This window comes from Nannobrachium achirus, assembly GCF_963921795.1.
Source record: "Nannobrachium achirus genome assembly, chromosome: 20".
Taxonomy (NCBI): Eukaryota; Metazoa; Chordata; class Actinopteri; order Myctophiformes; family Myctophidae; genus Nannobrachium; species Nannobrachium achirus.
The window spans coordinates 14,446,027-14,466,321 of record NC_137827.1 but is presented as its reverse complement, the minus strand read 5'-3'; the positions used below and the strand labels follow the sequence as shown (position 1 = coordinate 14,466,321).

Below are 20,295 nucleotides of genomic sequence, written 5' to 3'. Positions count from 1 at the left end.
TTACTGAAATACAACAAAATATGAACTGTATTGGAGGGTTGAGTGGGCATTTATTAGCTATTAATTGGGTAATTGTGAAAACTCTGATTTCTGGTTAGGAAAATGAAAATATTTAAATCGGTTTTTTTAGATGATGTCTCTTAGAAACTAGTCTAGCACCCATCCCAACATCTCTGTTTGATGACTCGGGGGGGAAATGAGGATTATGCAAGTCCAAAGGACCAAAACAAGGGTTGAGGTGTCTTTGAGGAATGCTGACCAGATGGACTGTACTATTCTGGATGGCTGTGCAATCCTATAGGTTTTCCTGCTACTATCTCCAGCAGGAGATCTACAAGCACACAACGCCTCGCGGTGCGAGGCGTTGTGTGCATGTAGATCGGCTATTTTCACTTGTTTAGATCATTTTTTAAATGATAAATACAAAACGAACGGTTTTGGACATACAAGGTTTTCACCCGACAACGACGATATATTTTCACGGGGTTAACAAAACGGAACCAAGCGGCCTCTCCTTACCCTCATTGCCAGTGTCTGAGCCCTCCGTGTGCGTCTGTCCCTCGGCGGTGGTGGGGGGCTGTTCCCTGGCAGTGGGGGGCTCTGAGGAGGAGGGGTCCAGGGGAGCGGGGGAGGAGGTCTCCTGTGACAACGACGCCTGGGTCTCGTCCTCTTCCTCCTGCGGGTAGGAATGGAGCTCGTTCATTTTTTATTGATAATGCCTATTGAACCGGGATTTTATGGAGCCCACTATTTAGCGTTTTCTAAAATCTTGTGGGAAGAGATGACAAATTCTGAACAGAATCTTCTATTGTTGGCCAGTGGTATCCTTTATTATTGGCCCGTTGTTGTGACTGTGTTTGTGGCTGACCAATAGGTGACAATGGGGCTTGCAAGGCAGGGCTTGACATTAACTTTTGGAGGCACGGTGTCCTCTGGACAAGTACATTTCCCATTCACTTGTCCAGGCACAAAAGTTACCTGTTAATTTGCCATTTCACAGTCTTTTTTATTAAATTTTTTCCTTATTTCTTTGGACAAATAAATAAGACCCCCTTGGCCCCCTCCACTCCACAGTCTACATACAGCACAAAGCTGCTAGGAGCGTCACAGAAAAAGTGAAACCAAAAGCCACAAGTACATTTAACATCTTTCCTTATAGCTAGTACGCTGCACGCATGCATTGAGGCTCAACTTTATTTTTCGCTGCAGAAAAGCTCATATACATTAGGCTTGTCCTGTTGACCGGGACAACTAATAAATCCTTATGAACAAGTTAATTAAAAATGTACTTGACACTGGGTGAAAAATGGGTTACAAAATCATGGGATCAAGATTTAAGGAAAAATAATTAAATATACTTGTGGCATTTGGTTTCACTTTTTCTGTGATGCTCCTAGCAGCTTTATGCTGTATGCAGACTATGGACTGTGGAGTGGAGGGGGCCAAGGGGGTCTTATTTATTTGTCCAAAAAAATAATAATAATAATAAATAAAGGGGGAAAAAAAGAAAAAAAAAGAATGAAATGGCAAATTGACCAGTGACTTTTGTGCCTGGACAAGTGAATGGGAAAATGTACTTGTCCAGAGGACACTGTGCCTCAAAATGTTAATGTCAAGCCCTGCTACTATAGCTAGTATATATCCCCCGGTCCTCCCAACATGGGTGCCGGGGGAGGGGCAGCCCAGTGAGACACCAGCCTTGCCAGCCCAAAATTATTTTTCCCATCATTAAAACAACCATTCATTAATGTGCAATAAGAGTTAAATGGCTTTATGTTAGGAATAGTACTGTAATAATATCTTGATCGCCTCTTATCTTGATTGTTTAAAAAATTATGTCATGGGACGCTATATGCTCGATAGCAGGCTTGATAAGCCCAAAGCTTATTTATTCCGGGTACTCTAATAAATGTGTTATATCGAGTTTGTAACAGGCTCGTGTTTCAAGCTCCATCCCTACCTGCGGGGGCTGATTATGATGCTGCGTGTGAACCTGCGCCGACACACACACCACGGTCGTCGTGGTCTCCCCAGGGCCAGCGCCGGCGGCGGGCGCCGCCTGAGACACCAGGTCCAACCAGGACTGCCGGTGCTTGGCGAGCGAGGAGGCCGAGCTCTGTGACGTCATGGTGCTGACGGGCGACGACAGCGAGCCGTTAGCCTCGCCGCCGGGCAGCGGGGAGGCGTAGGGCGGAGGAAGAGTGTCCTCCTGAGACAAAGAGGACATACATATGGATTTGTAAAAAAGTCGTGAAAATGTGCGCAAAATCGCAAATCTTTGAATGTATGCATTTTTTAAGTGAACATTTGTAACTCAACACTAGCAGTTGTTTCCTATCCTAAACAATTAACATTGCCAACCAGGTGAAGAAATCACAGCTTTAATGAAATATCCCAGACCATTGGGATTTTATGGAATGCCTCTGAACATGTCGTTTCAAATGCTCCAATCTTAAAAAAATAACCGAAAGTAGTCTATCTACAAGCTGCGCAACATTTTGATGACCGAATGACATGGAACATGACATGGAGTCATACATTTGTTTTTGGTTTAATTTTTTTGTGCCCCTCTTCCAATTTATTTGTTATGCCGTTTAACCTTAGCCACACATTTCACTGCTGTTTTCCCCTTACTGGCCTACTCTGTCTGTCAGCCCCCATGGGGAGGACACATACAGCACGTAGCACCTCCATCCTACCATCCTACTCCTCCCATGGAACAATTCCCTGTTGACAGCCCTGCACTGTACACACAGTGTTAAATATAACCATCCCCGCCTTGGCATCCTCTGAAATCGTCCACCCGGGCCAACCCAAATGCACCGCGGTGGATTCAATCCCCTAGACCAGGGGTCTTCAACGTTCTCAGGCCAAGGACCCCTTAGTTGAGAGAGAGATGAAGCAGGGACCCACACAACCTTTTCATAGATTCCATATAGTTTAATCATTTGACAGCACAAACATCAGTGTATTTTGGATTCATGTCAATTTGTGTTTTCAGATATTTAACCACTTGAACTGTCAATACTTAATAAACGTGACCTTTCACTCTGTACTTAGTCTGCTCTTTTTCCCCTCTACACCAAAGCTCTTTGCCGAAAATAGACGATCTACAAGCTCACAACGCCTCGCGCTGTGAAGACCCCCTGTTGAAGACCCCTGCCCTAGACTCTGCAGTGGTGGGCAGTAGCCACTGCCGCAGAAAAGAAAAGAATCCTGTCCCATCCCAATCCCGGGCCAGAGTAGGAAAAAGAATCCCATCCCGTCCCACTCCCGGTACAATGACTCCCGCGCCCATCCCGCTCCCATGGGGGGTTGATTGAATTAATTAAAATGTATGTTCACCCTGTCATTTTAGTAGGGCTAAGAGAAATGGCAAAACAAAAAAAGTATCATGCAGATTTCCTTTTTATTATATAAAAACGGGTCGGTTGTCATGATTCCCGCTCCTGTCCACTCCCGTTAACTTTTCGTTCCCGTCCAGTCCCAATCCCGGGATTAATACAAAAAATCGACTCCCATCCTGCAGGGATCCCACAGGACCCACTGGAATCCCGAAGACATGCCATCCTCAAGTGGGCAGGTACTTTGACACACGATAGAATAAACATTTGTGCATGACCAATTTTAACTACAGATCAACGACAGCGACAAGAATAATCACAAATTTTCTGTGATTCTGGTTTGGTGCCTCCACTGTACCTGCTGGTCATTGTCAGCTAACGCAGCCACTCCCAGTATGGTCTGTTCACAGTATGGCGGGGGCGCATCAGTGGTCTCAGCATCCTCATGGTCACTGGCTTCACTGTAACACTCTGAACACACACACACACACACACACACACACACACACACACACACACACACACACACACACACACACACACACACACACACACACACACACACACACACACACACACACACACACACACACACACACACACACACACACACACACACACACACACACACACACACACACACACACACACAATGACATATACTGTAATCAAGCAGAACTGAACATTTGTCTCCTGACTCACTTCTCTGTCTGTTTGTCTGTCTGTCTGTCTGTCTGTCTGTCTGTCTCTCTCACACACACACGCACACACACACAAAATAGGCATTTTGGGTGTGGATTCCCAATCGAAAAATAAATTGTGATAGGGATTTTTCCAACATTACAACATTATTGTCAACATCAGTGTTGTGGGGCGCGGGCTTAAGTTTCCCTGTTCCTCAATTTGCTGACTAAAGCCTAATAATTTCTCTGTTTCTCCTCAAAGGAACTTTCTGTTTGGCTGTTTAAAGGAGTAGTTCACGCCCAACATGATCTTTTTCCAAATGCATTTGGATCCCCATCCGGAACCAATGGGGGTACGTTTATTGTAATCAAATTATTGTCTTAGGAATGCCTCCATGGCGTGAGTAATCAATAGAAAAAAAGTCATTTTGGGAGTGAACTACTCCTTTAAATTAAGATAGCAATGAGGGGAGAACTTTGTTAATCTTGTGAGAAATTCAGTTTCAGTTTCCCCCAGCTAATGGCTACTCAGATGGCCGTAATTAACCTACAGTATATGGGGCCTATATGTAACAGTACTTACCAGCAACGGCTGTCCTGTCTGAAGAATCATACTGAATGGAAGCCAGTCCAAGCTTATTCAACCAACTACAACCAAACGGAAACATTCAATCATTCATCATGCATCATCGTAGAATTATGGCTTATATTTTGCTCGGTTTCTTCAATGCCTTTTAACTTGGGAAGGAACCCCAGCTTTGGCGTGTCATGTGACTTACACATTCATGTCCAGTTGGCTCTCGGCTGCAAAGTAGAACATCATGACTTGCGGGTGGCAGGCTTTGATCGCACTGCAGAGGAGGACGACAAGCAACGGGTTAAAGGACTTAAAGGTAGTTTCTTTTACAAGGGTTCATATTCTTAGAGAAAAGAAAAGATGAGTGTAAGCCGGCGATTTCTTTATTACTATTTACAGTAACACTACTAGCCCCCATGAGTCACATCTGCCCATGAAAACTTGCAGTGCATCTTGGGAATGGGCTTATTGTGTCTAAAAAGACATATTTAGCCACCTCCACGCATGCCACCACCGCCCGAAATCGTAATCACTAAAACGATAGAAAGCAGAAAATGAAAACATTTTAACACTCATCTTAAAGTTGACCTAGGGTCCCCCAGGGCTCTATAGCAAGGTCTCCCAAATTATTCAGGCTGTGACCCCCCAAAATAATCTGACCCACCCTGACAAGCACATGGAATTGTAGGCATTACATATAGTTCCAAAAGATAACTTGAAAATAGCCAAACTGCAAGCTTGTAGAGCTTGTCTATTTTCACAATATTAACCTCTTTCTTGCACAATCGCTCATAACACATTCCAACTCCACGTGTGAACTTGCTGATTTGCTATTTCCACTTAACGTTGGCCCCCAGAGTAGGTATGCTAGGCTAGCGGCTAGGGTTCATGTGGTAAATCAAGGTAGAGACCACAGCAGACAGTTGGACAGGTTTAATGAACAAACATTTCATGTTCACAGGAAGTTACAAATGTCTGAGCAAATTATTTCCTGTCCATGTCTTTGTAATGCAGTTCCAAATGAAAGCAATACATTTCTAATTCAAAAAGTGGTTATTTATGTAATGATGGAAAATTCACTCTTGAGAATAGTGTTTATTATTATTATTATTGCCTCTGCTGCTGCATTTTCTGAAGGAAGCCGAACAAATATAGGCTACATGTTTCTCTTATGTACCTTAAGCGCACAAGCTGTAACAACAAAGCACAACCCTGAACCTAGTGTGAAAGAGAGCTTACTATTTCTTCTTGCACTCGATGGCCCGGTCGATCATGAAGTCGGTGAGGTTGATGAAGCCCTCTGCTTTTTCTGACTGAAACACACAGATTGAACAACTGTCAGCTCTAAAGACATTTCTTCTCCAACGACAACAAAGAACACCTTCCAAACCTAGTTGACCATCATCAGGCACATGCACACGTAGACATTAAAGGGGGCTTGAGCCCCTGCCCCTTTATCCGTGTGTAACAAAGTGCCCTCTCCAGACCATGATTGCAGTTTTTACTATGGTGAAAGAAATGCAAATGCCCTCATTCCATGCCATACCATTCAAGAGAATCACAAATCACAAGAGAATCACAAGAGCTCACACCGCTGTGACACGTTGTGAGCTTGGAGGTCTGCTATTTTCGATATTTTCACCAAAAGGCCCTTTTAGAAAGGGCCTTCTCTAACATTCTCTCCGCGTCCCTTACCATCATTTAGATTGCAGTACAATTACAGATCATTGCTTTCGATGTGGTTTGACGTTTGATTTCAGTTTAGTTTTTATTTAGTTTTATTTAGTTTCTAAGGTATTATGAGGAAAAGCCTCGACTTATAGAATCTGAAAACGGTACAATGACATTAGATTCGTGGTTAATTTACGTTTAGAACATTTCAGCCAATCAGGAGAGAGGACACATTTATCTGCTTCATTTTTATAGTGTTCCAGTTCCAATTGTGTCTGCTCATTTCTTGGTGTCATCACTTCTAGTTTCACTTGTTTAAACTCTATCCTGTCTGAGTTCTCTGTCCTGATTGAATAACATTAGTATCCATTAGCCTGAATGGATTTGCTGTTTTTAAAATTGTTGCTATACTCTATGTATACAGTAGCACAGGGGTTCCCAAACTTTTTTGTCTCAGGGCACCCCATGAATCTTTTTTTTTAATCTGAATCCGAGGCACCCCTGCATTATAATTTTCACTCCCAGCACCTTATATTTATAGCATATCGTCGTTGTCGGGTGGAAACCTTGTATGTCCAAAACCGTTCGTTTTGTATTTATCATCTATGAAATGTACTAAACTAGTGAAAACAACAGATCTACAAGCACACAACGCCTCGCATCACGAGGCGTTGTGTGCTTGTAGATCGGCTGTTTTCACTGTTTAAACAGCCCTTTCCTTTTATATGAAAAACTGGGCACAGAATTTAATCATACAGTGGTTTGCCCTGTTTTGCAATGTTGTCATGAGTTCATAAGAATTTTGCCCAATGGGGTCAACAATTCTGGTTGACCAACCAGCAGGCTCTATCTGCCTTGTCCTGCCCTGTTCCCACCTATTTTATGTTGAATTTGCTAAAACATAATTTTTGGAGAAATAAAAACATGCTGAGTCACTATACTGCCACTGAGCTGCTCCATTTGACTGAAACCAAGTTTGAAATTAAAATTGAACACAGAATAACAACACGAAGCAATTGAATTAAAATGGTAGTGGATGGAGTGTCCCACCGAGTGTCCCACCAAGACACAGCAACCAATGGGTGTGAAGAGGGGCGGGGACTTAACAAAGGGTGAATTCTGCCTAACATCTGACAAAACTTTAAAAGCTCAGCCTCTTGCAATTCTAACATTACACAAATACGACTTTTCCTTTTATGTACCAAATGTAAGAGGACATATAGAGTCAAAAGGGAACTGACCATGTGGTTGGTGTACCAGTAGAGAGACTGCTTCTTCAGGACAAACCAGTACTTCTTCCACTTGATGCCCAGGAAGCCTTTGCCCTCTTTCTTCCTGTACAGCCAGCCCTGGTGGTCTGGGTGGCCCAGCTCTTTCACTGAGATCCTCCTCCGGCTCATTGTTACATTGCCTGGACATCAGGGATAGGACAATATGAATGTTTCATCATGTCACGATTATTGTGACCAAAGAAATTTTGATTTACGATATTATCGCGATAATCAAAATAACCCCCAACATCCATTATCCAGGGGCGGAACATTTGCCTAAAAATAGCCAATCTACAAGCTCAAAACTTGTCGCAAACACAACGCGTTGTGGGCTTGTAGATCGCCTATTTTTTTGGCAAAGAGATTTGGTCTAGAGTGAAAAAAAAAACCTGTATTATTTCCAGGTCCATCTTACCAATGAGAGGGTTTAATGGTACCGGATATGCAGCTCGTTAAATAAAAGTGAATTTATCCCAGTGCATGGCAGAGGATCATTTCAAGATAATTTCAAATCTCCACGATACGATTACTGTGAATGGTTTTTTATCACGATAAACAATAATAACGATTATCGTCACATCCCTACTGGACATGAACACACGCACGACTAAACAGCCTTATACTGAACAAAGTAGATGCCTAGACGAACAACAAAGGATTTGCCTGAGGCAGAATGGTAGAGTGTTGGTTGTTTAGGAGAAATGTTAACTCTAAGTGGCATTGAAAACACATGTTAAAACTCCTTAAATCTTACAGCCCCAGAATACAAACTAATAACGGAACACAATGCAAAGAGAAGAGAAAGCACCCACCATTAAGGACAGTGACCAACACAGGAAACCATATCAAATCTAACCGACTGAGATGCACCCTGCGAGGTGAACGGTTTGAGCATGGACCACATCATTGCAACATCGGCTGAAGACGACCTGTGTTGCAAATCATTACCTCTCTCTGCCCTCAGTTTCCTGTCAACTAAAGTAGACTAGAGCATAAAGCGACTACAAAGTGGAACTAAACAGACAAGTATCGAGGTCTAACAGGCCGAGCACTATTGATAAGGTAATCTAATTCCACATTAGCATGATAGGTTTCCTCATAATAATTATGTGGCGTACGTGCACGTCATTTGATTAAAAACGTGAAATGAAAATGAATAATACAATTTGCATTTTCACTTTCACATACTTGTATGGGCCTTCCATGAGACATACATTGGTGTAGTGCCATTTATTCGAACATTGTAAAGGATACCATTTTTGAAAAGTGTTTAAAACAATTGTGTTGTTGCTGTTGTTGTTTTTGTAGCCTTCACTTATGTAGGATGTTAAACTTGCAATTACTACAGTAGGTACCATAACTTCCCTACCACTAAAACTGACAAAAGAATGAACCGCTTCCAAATCTTTTGACCAGACATGTGCATGTAAGTAAGCTTTGCCGAGCCATGAGGCCCATAGGGCAGGAGCCTATCTCCCGTTTCTGTAGCGTGAGGCAGCTTGATGTAAAAGTGCACCCACTGGACATGACGCTAGTATGTCTCGGGGACCCTTGATGCTGAGTGCCAAGCAGGGAGGCACTGGGTCTCATTTTTCCCCAGAGTCTTTGGTATGACCCGGCCGGGGAACGAACCCCGACCTCCCAGTCTCGGGGCGGACACTCTAACCACAAGGCCACTGAGCTGGTCATATGCATGTGCCTCTCTGAGAGGCAGCACTACAGACTTCACCATCACGTAATGAGGTCCACCCGCCTCAATGAGAGAGGACTGATAAATTGCAATTCCATCACATACTTCCATGCCTCCTTTATGTTGGCATGGACGTGAAGCAATACATCCACCACAAGAGGGCACCTAAGAGTCAAAGGTTTACTGACAAGAATGGCATGTGCCATTAATTAAGGGTACATTGTCTTGCTTGAACTTCAGGGTTGCTACACTGCCTCAACGATGGTGGTAGCCACCAACTGCCCCGATTTGTGCATAGCTGTAAGCTTTCAGAGAATGTGCACAAAGATGGACAAAATGTGCTCACAGTACACAGACAGAAGGCTAAGTCCACATGTGTGTAAATGCCATGGACCTTGAATATGAAAGACTGACTGTGAAAGCCTGCATAAACTTTAAAGCTATGATATACTGACTGCACTGTACCGATTGCACTTCATGTACTTTAGGACCTCTTTTATTACAAGATACTGATTTTATCATGCTTTTTTCATTCCTTACTGCTAATTATGTGTATTTTCTTCTTGCTCTGAGCTGCAAATGTGGAAGCCTGCATAAACAAGAGTTTCACCTCACTGTTACCTATAATTGTGTTGTGACAATAACACCTGACTGACTGACTGACTGACTGACTGACTGACTGACTGACTGACTGCCTGCCTGCCTGTTGTGCACCATGCACAATAGCCAGTCAGTCAGTCAGTACGGTACAGGTACGTCTTTGAAAATTAAATGTCAAATGCCATTTTCATTTTGTTAGACAAATTCCATATTAATTTCAATATTGCTTGTATGAATTGCAAATCAGGTGACATTGTTTTAATTTGAATATGTTCCACTGTATAGCGGGGTAAAACTTCAAATGTCAAACTGTGAAATAGTGTTTCCATTAAAATGTTAATATGTGGTCATAGAACGCCCAGACGAATATGTGAAAATGCAAATGCAAATGAGCTAATTGTATTTTAATTTAAATATTTATTCATATTACACTGTAACTTTCAAATGTACTTTGTAATTTTAACATAGTGCTTTAATAAAACAAATATAAAACAACAAAACCCTAAAATACAGGAACTTCTGAGAAAATGACGCCCCCTGACCAGACCAGAAGTTCAGCCCTATACCTCTTTCACTCAACAAAAATAGACCTCGAAAAAACAGACCTCAACAAAGTGGCAAAATTACTGACTCCTGATAACATGTGAACACTACGTACATGGCAGTGCACAGAGGCACCACATAAACCAGAAGTATAAAGTGTCCGGTAACTGTGTGCATTCTCTGCCAGTTGCAATGCACACCAATTACCATGTCATTCACACACGCCCACAGAGGGGGCACAAATTACAGCCGAGGGCACAGACATAGAGACAGCAAAAAGGCATGACCCGGGTCACGACACAGTGGTGATAACTTACCTCCTCGACTCTTCTTCTTAGACTTGGTCCTCAGTGACACCTTGGAGAAGAACAAGAAACAATCTTGTCAGAGCAGGACAAGAGAACAGAAGACAAACGGCTCATCTCACACACCACCACAGCCCGAATACTCGCTGTGGAACATCCTGTTTCTCACAGCAAGTGTCACATGCATTCTCTCTGCTATGCGCACTCTCTCTTTTTCTGTGTACACACAACACACACACGTACGTACGTACGTACGTACACACACAAGCAACCTCATCAACCACTTCACTTTCAGTCTTCCTTCAGTATCTCTCTATTTTTTCGTTCCCCCAACCCTCAGTGTCTGTCTCTCCTCTTCACTTATATGTGTACTTACATTTTGTGAAACCAAATTAGACACTAGCCAGTTAGCGAGCTAGTGGTGTTGTACAGTCCTATTGTTACAATGCATGTTTCACTTGTTTGACCATAAAATAACAGAAGCAGAAGTTACTATTAATAAAACAGGATTTGTGTCAGTGTTTCATTGGTAGCCAACTAGATAAAGTTCTGCCCATAATATGAAAGTGTCCATTCAATATAACCCTTTCCCCCCCCTGTAATGAATAAAAAGGTTCACTTACCGGATTGTAATCATCTGCAGCCATGGAGGAGGACAGAGATATGGGGAACGCAGCCTGTTAGAAGATACAATAAATTAGTATTTAGTAGTATCCATGAATTAACAAGTTGGGGATGACGCTATGGGCCACAGCACAGCCACACACTGGCATTAACCACGAAATGTTCTACAGCCAGCCTTTTCTCGGAGGGAAGTGATGTCACACTTGTGTAGCTACTGGGGACTGTGACGTCACTGTCATTTCCTTTTCATACCACAACTTTATCCAAAACAATTCCCAACAATGACAAATTTCAGCAACATCATCTCAGACATACTTTTGAAAGAAAGACAAAACAGCATCCAAACAGATTGGCTCCTACAAACGAATGGTGATGATAGTGTACGTGTGTTCAAGAGATAAATGTTGATTCGTGTGATGGATCATATTAGTCACAAGTCCCGTGCCTAAAGGCTGCTGTACGTCAGCAGTTTTGTTTGTTTGAATAGGCGGTTCACTTTTAGGCTGACGTTGCCCATGACCTAAATATCATTCAAAAGATATTTGGCAACCAAAGAATATATAAGATTATTACTTGCCGCCACCAGAGCGTGGAAGTACTATGTTCGGTAAGGCTGGGCAATATATCGAAATATTATCGATATCGAGGTATATGCGAGGTATACATATCGACGAAGACGGCTTGAAATGAGTTGTGTCAAATGAATTAACAGATATATGCATGCACATAGCACATGCAGCTATGCAAGTGCCAACTTGACCACCCACATACATACAGACAGCAGCGAACAGCACCAATCGCAGCACTTGCACACTCTGCTGGCGCACAAGTAGGCCATATATGGCCAGTGCACCTCGACAGAGTGTTTTTGGAGCTGTGTGGAGCTCCCTATACGTGGCCGTGTGTGTGGGTCTGTCTCCGTGTCTGTCTGTAGCCTGCAGTAACCTTTTCTGACCACACATGTTAAGGGAGGGGCGCTGTTGCACGCACACACACACACACACACACACACACACACACACACACACACACACACACACACACACACACACACACACACACACACACACACACACACACACACAGCTCCACTTCGAACAGAGGTTCGATTTTTTTTTTCTTTTTCTAAATGTTTCTAAATGAAGACTGAGTGACGTCAGTGACATTGAGAAATCCAGCATGCCATTATTGACCAACTTCCCCTCCCTGCATTGTCTGAGTTCCTGATTTCTAAAGACCATATGAAAGTATCAGACACACTAAACCAAATATCAACCATTAACCGTAGTCAACAATCCTGACATAAAACACTCCTGTGTAACTGAACTCACATAAGACCAAACAAAAAAACTCATTTTGACCACCATTTACTAATCAATTTTTTATAATTTTTACTATCGAGTTGCAAAGTTTGCTGATCTTCAAGCCAAAAGGTATTAGTGCATGACAGTATTGTACGACAAAGTATCATTTGATTTATCAGAAAAATAATCAATGTCATAATCACCTCGAAAATAGAATATAATTGCAGCCCTACTCTCAAAATGTCAGACCATCTATCTCACCAAGATCCTCTCTGTCCAAGCATGCAGATCTGCTATCTTTGATACTTTCGTGTGACACCATAGTAGGATCAAGCAGGACGTTAATTCACAAAAACAGAAAAGCTTAGAACAGTGGTTCTCAAAGTGGATTCCAGGGACTCTATGGGTTCCTTTAGGGGGGGGGGGTCCAAATTGACCCATACAAGTCTGTAACTCTGACAGTGTACAAATGGAACCAAATGAACCCTAATAGGTTCATTTGGTTCCATTTGTACATTGCCAGAGTTAAGGGGAGACCTTGACATTTGAGAGATTAAGAAACACTGGCTTAGAATATGGAGAGATACAGTAAGAGGTTTCTGCCCGACAGCAACGATATCCCAGCCCCCAAACTTTGGGGGAAACTGGGGCTGGCTGGGGGTTCTGCACTACAACCAGAGCCCTAGTCTGAGTCTGAGTCAGGGCCCCCCCTCTCCTCTGCAGTAGCTCGTAGGTGGTGAACGCACCATAACCACAGAGGTTATGTGAGCCAGTTTCAAGCCCTCCTCCAGCTGTTCACGTTCAGTCATTCAACACCATTTGAACTCTACAACAACCCACGCAAGAAACCCATGAACAAAAGGAAGTAGCTTGTTTATATCCATACCTGTTTTCTATCAAGGTCCTTATACCGAAGACAATAATAGTTCCACGCAGTGCTTCAAGTCAGTGGAATAACCTCCTCACAGCTCGCTCAAATAATTTAACTACAACCCATTTACCAAAAGCTATTATTATCCGCACACACAAGGCTCTCTCTCTCTCAACCACAGCAGCATTATGGTTTCCGCCGAGGCTGTCAACCTGGTGACTGTTCCACTCCAGAGTCTGTTGACTGGGTGTTGGACAACATTGCATACCACCACAACACTAAGCAGGGGGGTGATGGATTAAGTGGGTGTTTGAAAGCCATGTATTTCTGCCTGTGAGTGTGAAGAAAGAGTATACAGCTCTCTGAGTGCTAATGACATGTGAAATAGTACCGTGCCACCTATGTCACAATGGTGTCACAATGTGTGTCAAACGTCATTTACTGTAGGTCTACTTGTGAGGACATTAACCACTTAAACCAACGACTTAAACCGGAGTCCCTCAGGGCTTTATACTAGTGTCTTTTCTGTTTTCTGTTATTGCGGGGAAAGCTTTCTCAGAAAAAAGGCGATTGGCAAGCTTACAACGCTTTGTCGATCTGCTATTTTCTGCAAAAGCTTTCCCTACGATAGCATACGGATGTGTGGGTTTAAGTGGTAACATTGACACTGCAATGAAATCTATGAATTGAGTACAAATAAAAGACCACCATGTAAACAAGCCATTGTGCTTTCTTGGGTTTAAATCCTATCTGAACTGTACTGAATGTGCTTTTAATTTCCTGTGAAGTTCTAATAAAGTACCATATTTTCCGGACTATAAGGCGTACTTAAAAGCCTTTAAATTTCTCAAAAAATTACAGTGCGCCTTATAGTCCAGTGCGCCTTATATATGGATCATTCATTGACATTGACATTCCCTTTAGCACAGCTCCATCTGTTGGATGCATAACACAACGGTAGCGTCTATTATGTGCGCCTTATAGTCCGGTGCGCCTTATCTATGAAAACAGTTTGAAAATAGACCATTCATTGACAGTGCGCCTTATAGTCCGGTGTGCCTTATCGTCCGGAAAATACGGTAATCAATCAATCAATCAATCAATCAATACCAATACTAACATAGGCCTGCCTATATTAAGCCTAACCCCAAAGTCTGAGTTTTAAAAAAAAGTTGTGTTGTCGTGGCATCATGCACCGAAAATATCAGATACTAAGCTCACAATGCGTTGCAGCACATAAAATGTGAGCTTGTAGATCGACCAAATAAAACCCAACGTCAAAATGCCTTGCCCCAACAGCAAACTGAATCTTTCCCCAAATCTGCAAACACAATACAACTCCTGTGAGGGAGGGACCAGGACATTTTCCACACTGATGTGTAATTGTAAATTCTACATTTGGCCCCAAATGCGCACACACACACACACACACACACACACACACACACACACACACACACACACACACACACACACACACACACACACACACACACACACACACACACACACACACACACACACACACACACACACACACACACACACACACACACACACACACACACGGATATACATCCTTTTTTCTCTCTTTCAAATTATGTGTTGCTTCAAACACCCTGCACCATCCCTTCATAAAGTGTTATGCTATTCTGTGACATAGAACAGTAGAGAACTGACTCAGCTCTTTTTGGAACTATAAAAAAATTAGACAAAATGCCTTGCGTTTTTAACCTTGAAATGGGGTAAAGAAATGGACAGTTTGGCTAATCTTGGTTGTCTCATCATGTTTGATAAGTAACACTAAAGTGTAGTCCAGTGGTTCTCAAAGTGGATTCCAGGGACTTAAAGGAGTAGTTCACCCCCAAAATGACTTTTTTTCTATTGATTACTCAGGCCATGGAGAGTAGAGTTCAATAATATTTTTTGTTTTTTGTCACATTCCTAAGACAAAAATGTGATAACAATAAATTTACCCCCATTGATTCCGGATGGTGACCCGTTTCGAAACGGGTCACCATCCGGAATCAATGGGGGTAAATTTACTCGAATCAAAATTTTGTCTTAGGAATGTGACAAAAACCAAAAAATATTATTGAACTCTACTCTCCATGGCCTGAGTAATCAATAGAAAAAAAGTCATTTTGGGGGTGAACTACTCCTTTAAGGAACCCACACAAGTCTGTAATTTACCCATACAAGTCTCTAACTCTGTCTGACAGTGTACAAATGGAACCAAATTAACCCATTAGGGTTAGTTGTTCCATTTGTACACTGTCAGAGTTAAGTTAAGGGGAGACATTTTGAGAAACAGTGGTGTAGTCTATAATTATTCATTAGAACGGGTACACATTATGGTGTATTATTATTTTATGCTTTAACTATTAAAAAATAGCAGATCTACAAGCTCACAGCGAGCTTGTAGATCTGCTATTTTTGAAAAATCGTGAAAATTAGAATTTTGACCCAATTCTATAAGTGTCTTTTGAATCCTTCTATGTTTTTTTGAAAAACCTATGTTTCTATGTCAGCAATCTGGCCAGCCATCGTCAAAGAAAAGGTCCTTTTCACTTAACTGGAGCTCAGTATGTCAGTGGTTCTCAAACCTTCTCATGTGAAGGACCCCCAAACTGATATGTATTTGGCTACGGACCCCCCATCTCAAAATATCTAGTTCCAGGGGCCACCCAGAAGCAAAATTTGAGTTACAAACGTTCGCTTTAAAAATACATATATTCAATGATTTGCACACATTTTCACAACTTTAAAAAAAATAGCAGATCTACAAGCTCGCAGCGCAGCACTCGGTGCTGCGCTGTGAGCTTGTATATCTGCTATTTTTCACTGGTTAAAGCATTCAATAATTCTAGGCCTAAATAAGCAGGGTGTCCAGGTGAAGTGAATCTAGGACAGGCCTACCTACCTGCCACCATGATGTTAACACTATAGTAGGGCAGGAGAGAGGGGTCTACCAGCACCCCAATGACATGTTTTCGAAACCTGTTTTTTTTGGACCGTTATGATGTCTAGTTATGATTTCTGCTTGTTGCCGTCGCCAACTAATGTCCCATGGGGTTCATTTTTAACCTTTTCTCACAACTATTCCCGATCTGAACCATACAATGGTCATAACAGAAAATGCCATAACGCTTGATGTAAACAACCTACAGGGACAAATGAACACACTTTTCTAAATGATTTTGACCCAGGGAATTCATTAAAGTGGTTATTTTTAACATTTATGCACATCTTGACCCTATTTCAGGACAGAAACGGTGAAAAATAACCCAAAAATGTTCAAACACGTCTATACTTCTCTTTGTACAGATACATTAAGGTGTATTCTTTTGATACCACAGGTTTTTTAGGACCCTTATGATGTCTAGTTATGATTTCTGCTTGTTGCCGTGGTCAACTAATGTCCCATGGGGTTCATTTTTAACCTTTTCTCACATATCCCCAATTAGTGTGGGGATTTAGGGGAGCAAATGCTAATTTCGTGCAATTTTGACTTAAAGCGCGAAATTTTGCACAGATGTAGCCCAGGGCTTGCTCTAATGATTTAGCTAGGGCGCCCGAGTCTGCGACCTTCGGGGTCGTCACAGCGGTCAAATCAAGTTGGGCTTCCATTGACTTTCTATACAGGAGGAAAATACCCAGAAAAAGATTTTTTTTCTGGGTATTTAAGGAGGATCTGAGGGGTCTAACTAGGGGTTTGTCATGATGCTGAATCCATTGCAGGCATTTGTTTTGCACAAAAAACATTCTGTGGGCTAGAAATGGCCTCAGAAAACAATACACGTATGGGTGAGTATTCATGTTAGTCGGAGGCCTTAGGGTTTTTTTTTCTTGTGCTAATCAGTCTAAAAGTTCAAAATTTTGCACAGATGTAGCTCAGGGCATGTTCTAATGATTTAGCTAGGGCGCCCGAGTCTGCGACCTTCGGGGTCGCCACAGCACCCACACAACTCTGAAAAGTGATGACTCATCACTTTTCATCACTAAAGTCGATGGGAGCCCAACTTGATTTGGCCGCTGTGAAAAAGATTTTTTTTCTGGGTATTTTCCTCCTGTATAGAAAGTCAATGGAAGCCCAACTTGATTTGACCGCTGTGGAGACCCCGAAGGTCGCAGACTCGGGCGCCCTAGCTAAATCATTAGAGCAAGCCCTGGGCTACATCTGTGCAAAATTTCGCGCTTTAAGTCAAAATTGCACGAATTTAGCATTTGCTCCCCTAAATCCCCACACTAATTGGGGATATGTGAGAAAAGGTTAAAAATTTACCCCATGGGACATTAGTTGACCACGGCAACAAGCAGAAATCATAACTAGACATCATAAGGGTCCTAAAAAACCTGTGGTATCAAAAGAATACACCTTAATTCATCTGTACAAAGAGAAGTATAGACGTGTTTTGAACATTTTTGGGTTATTCTTCGCCGTTTCTGTCCTGAAATAGGGTCAAGATGTGCTTAAATGTAAAAAATAACCACTTTAATGAATTCCCTGGGTCAAAATCATATAGAAAAGTGTGTTCATTTGTCCCTGTAGGTTGTTTACATCAAGCGTTATGGCATTTTCTGTTATGACCATTGTATGGTTCAGATTGGGAATAGTTGTGAGAAAAGGTTAAAAATGAACCCCATGGGACATTAGTTGGCGACGGCAACAAGCAGAAATCATAACTAGACATCATAACGGTCCAAAAAAAACAGGTTTCGAAAACATGTCATTGGGGTGCTGGTAGACCCCTCTCTCCTGCCCTACTACTAGTAGTTTGGCACTAATGTTCTGCCGGAAACCTGACAGAACCTTGGTGAACATCTCCACTCAGAGGAGCAATGACATCCAATCAATGCTGCAGCTGTTTTCGGTTGTCCATTTCACTACATCCCACGTGCAAGAAGATTAACATATGTATTCTATTGCATTTCTATTGCCATACTAGTTTAGTCTGAAGTTGCAATGGTCATAATATGACCATTGCATATATTATATGCCCACTAGGGGGCCACCTATACTAACTGTAACAGCTTGTTGCTGTCGAGAAGATTAGATTTTTGGCTTAATTGGCATCAACACTTAACATGTGAAAGGACGATAGACAGATCATTACTTCTGTGTTGTCATGTACGTTGGTGGTGTCATAGCCTGTACTTTGTCAAATACAAATATTGAAACAGAAAATCTACAGACCTTTTTCCACAGCCGCCATATTGACATGACATAATAGACACAGGTGTTAGCAATGATAGCTCTAACAGGCAGCTCTTTCCAGGGAATGAGCAGCCTCGCGTAGCCAGGCTTACTCATCTCCGAAGAGAAAATGGGGAATGAGCCAACATGCACTAGCCCACTGGTTCCCAAGCACTGGGTCGGGACCCATGTGTGGGTCGCGGACCCATTTTTATGGGTCCCTTAATTATTGGTTTCCTGCATTTTGTTTTTTAATAATTATCACTTAAAAAATATTTTCAAAATACATTCCCCAAAAATATAAGAACAGGATGCAATGATGAATGAAGTAATTTCATTAATAAATAAAAGAATAATCGAATACATTCCATCAATAATTAGAAAACAAAGTGAAAACAGCAGACATTGTGAGCTTGTAGATCTGCTGTTTTCACTAGTTTGGGTCCTGGGCAAAAGTCTAATTTATAACTACTGCGCTAGCCATATAGCAGCACTGGACTTTGTTTGAATGGAATGCAAATAACAGTCCTGTAGTTTGTCCTACACATTTCATGTCAGTGTGGCTGCCATAAGGTCAATTCTTTAAGGAGGTTATATTTATTTCTTATTTGTTTCAGATTCCAGACTGGTTCCTCTGGGGGCAGTAGTAATCAAAGGGGTCCATGGGGGGTACCAGGGGGTCCCCAGTAAAATGAGTTAATATAGCATCACAATTATTTTAACCACTACCATTTATACAATGGCTATAAAAAAATAGTACAAGCTCACAGCGTGTCACTTGAACATTTGTATATTATTATTATTATTATTTAGATTTTTTTTTTCTTTTCTTTTCTTTTTACATAAATCTTCTCTTTTCCTGTCCGTGGCCAAATAAATATCAATTTAGGGGCTCCCTTGGCATGAAAAAGTCTACGGAAACACTGCTTTATGGAGTTCCAGGGGCCTCTAATAGTTAGGAACCAGGATTCTACGGTGTAGATTGGGTAAGAGAGAGATGGGGCTTTTAAGCTGTGACATAATTTTGTAGTCAGAGCTCCAAGCAGATTTATTGTCTGTCCCATCGCTATTTCAACAGATCCGAGACAAAAATAACGACTAAAGTATAATTCTACCACTTTCCTTTCAACAACAAAGAGAAGAAAAATTAGTAAAAAGTAAAAAGATTCACGGGCGCTGGGGCCTTTTGGCCCCAAAAGTTCTCCTCTGCCTACAAAATGATGTCAGACTTAACAGCCCCATAACTGCAGAAGGGGACTGTCTGTGTCCTTTTGCATATCAAACTGGGGGTCTTTGAGTTTGAAATTATAGTTTTGGGGGATAGAGTGTGTAGCAGCAGCAGCAGTCGATCAGCAGCCTTCAGTCTCTGTGGGGAGCCAGTGGGGTGTGTGTAGCCATAACATTGGCACAGCCATGGCCTGTTTGTGTGGATGGAAGGAAGATCTATCTCTGCAGGCGGGTCGGATGTGGTGCCGGTGGTCGGCTTTGCCTGTCAGCCCGTCTAAGGTTGGAACCAACCGTGGTTCAACCAGCCAGTACACCAAATTCCTGCACTACTGCACTACTACGGTTTGTACAGCCTTAACAGCCGGTCCCTCTTTCGCTGTTTTCACAC

At 42.1% G+C, this 20,295-nt stretch overlaps 1 protein-coding gene across 1 annotated transcript in view; it reads right to left on the bottom strand.

The window, feature by feature from the left end:
- Window positions 1-20,295, bottom strand: part of LOC308305678 (connector enhancer of kinase suppressor of ras 3-like) — a gene marked incomplete at its 5' end in the record, with an annotated part of 128,172 nt that overhangs the window by 4,318 nt on the left and 103,559 nt on the right. The window contains 9 exons of the mRNA XM_080750516.1: window positions 520-676; window positions 1,961-2,209; window positions 3,703-3,815; window positions 4,611-4,675; window positions 4,807-4,878; window positions 5,844-5,917; window positions 7,517-7,686; window positions 10,697-10,736; window positions 11,308-11,361. Coding sequence (XP_080606642.1) covers window positions 520-676; window positions 1,961-2,209; window positions 3,703-3,815; window positions 4,611-4,675; window positions 4,807-4,878; window positions 5,844-5,917; window positions 7,517-7,686; window positions 10,697-10,736; window positions 11,308-11,361 — 994 coding nt within the window. The remainder of the gene's footprint in view (window positions 1-519; window positions 677-1,960; window positions 2,210-3,702; window positions 3,816-4,610; window positions 4,676-4,806; window positions 4,879-5,843; window positions 5,918-7,516; window positions 7,687-10,696; window positions 10,737-11,307; window positions 11,362-20,295) is intronic.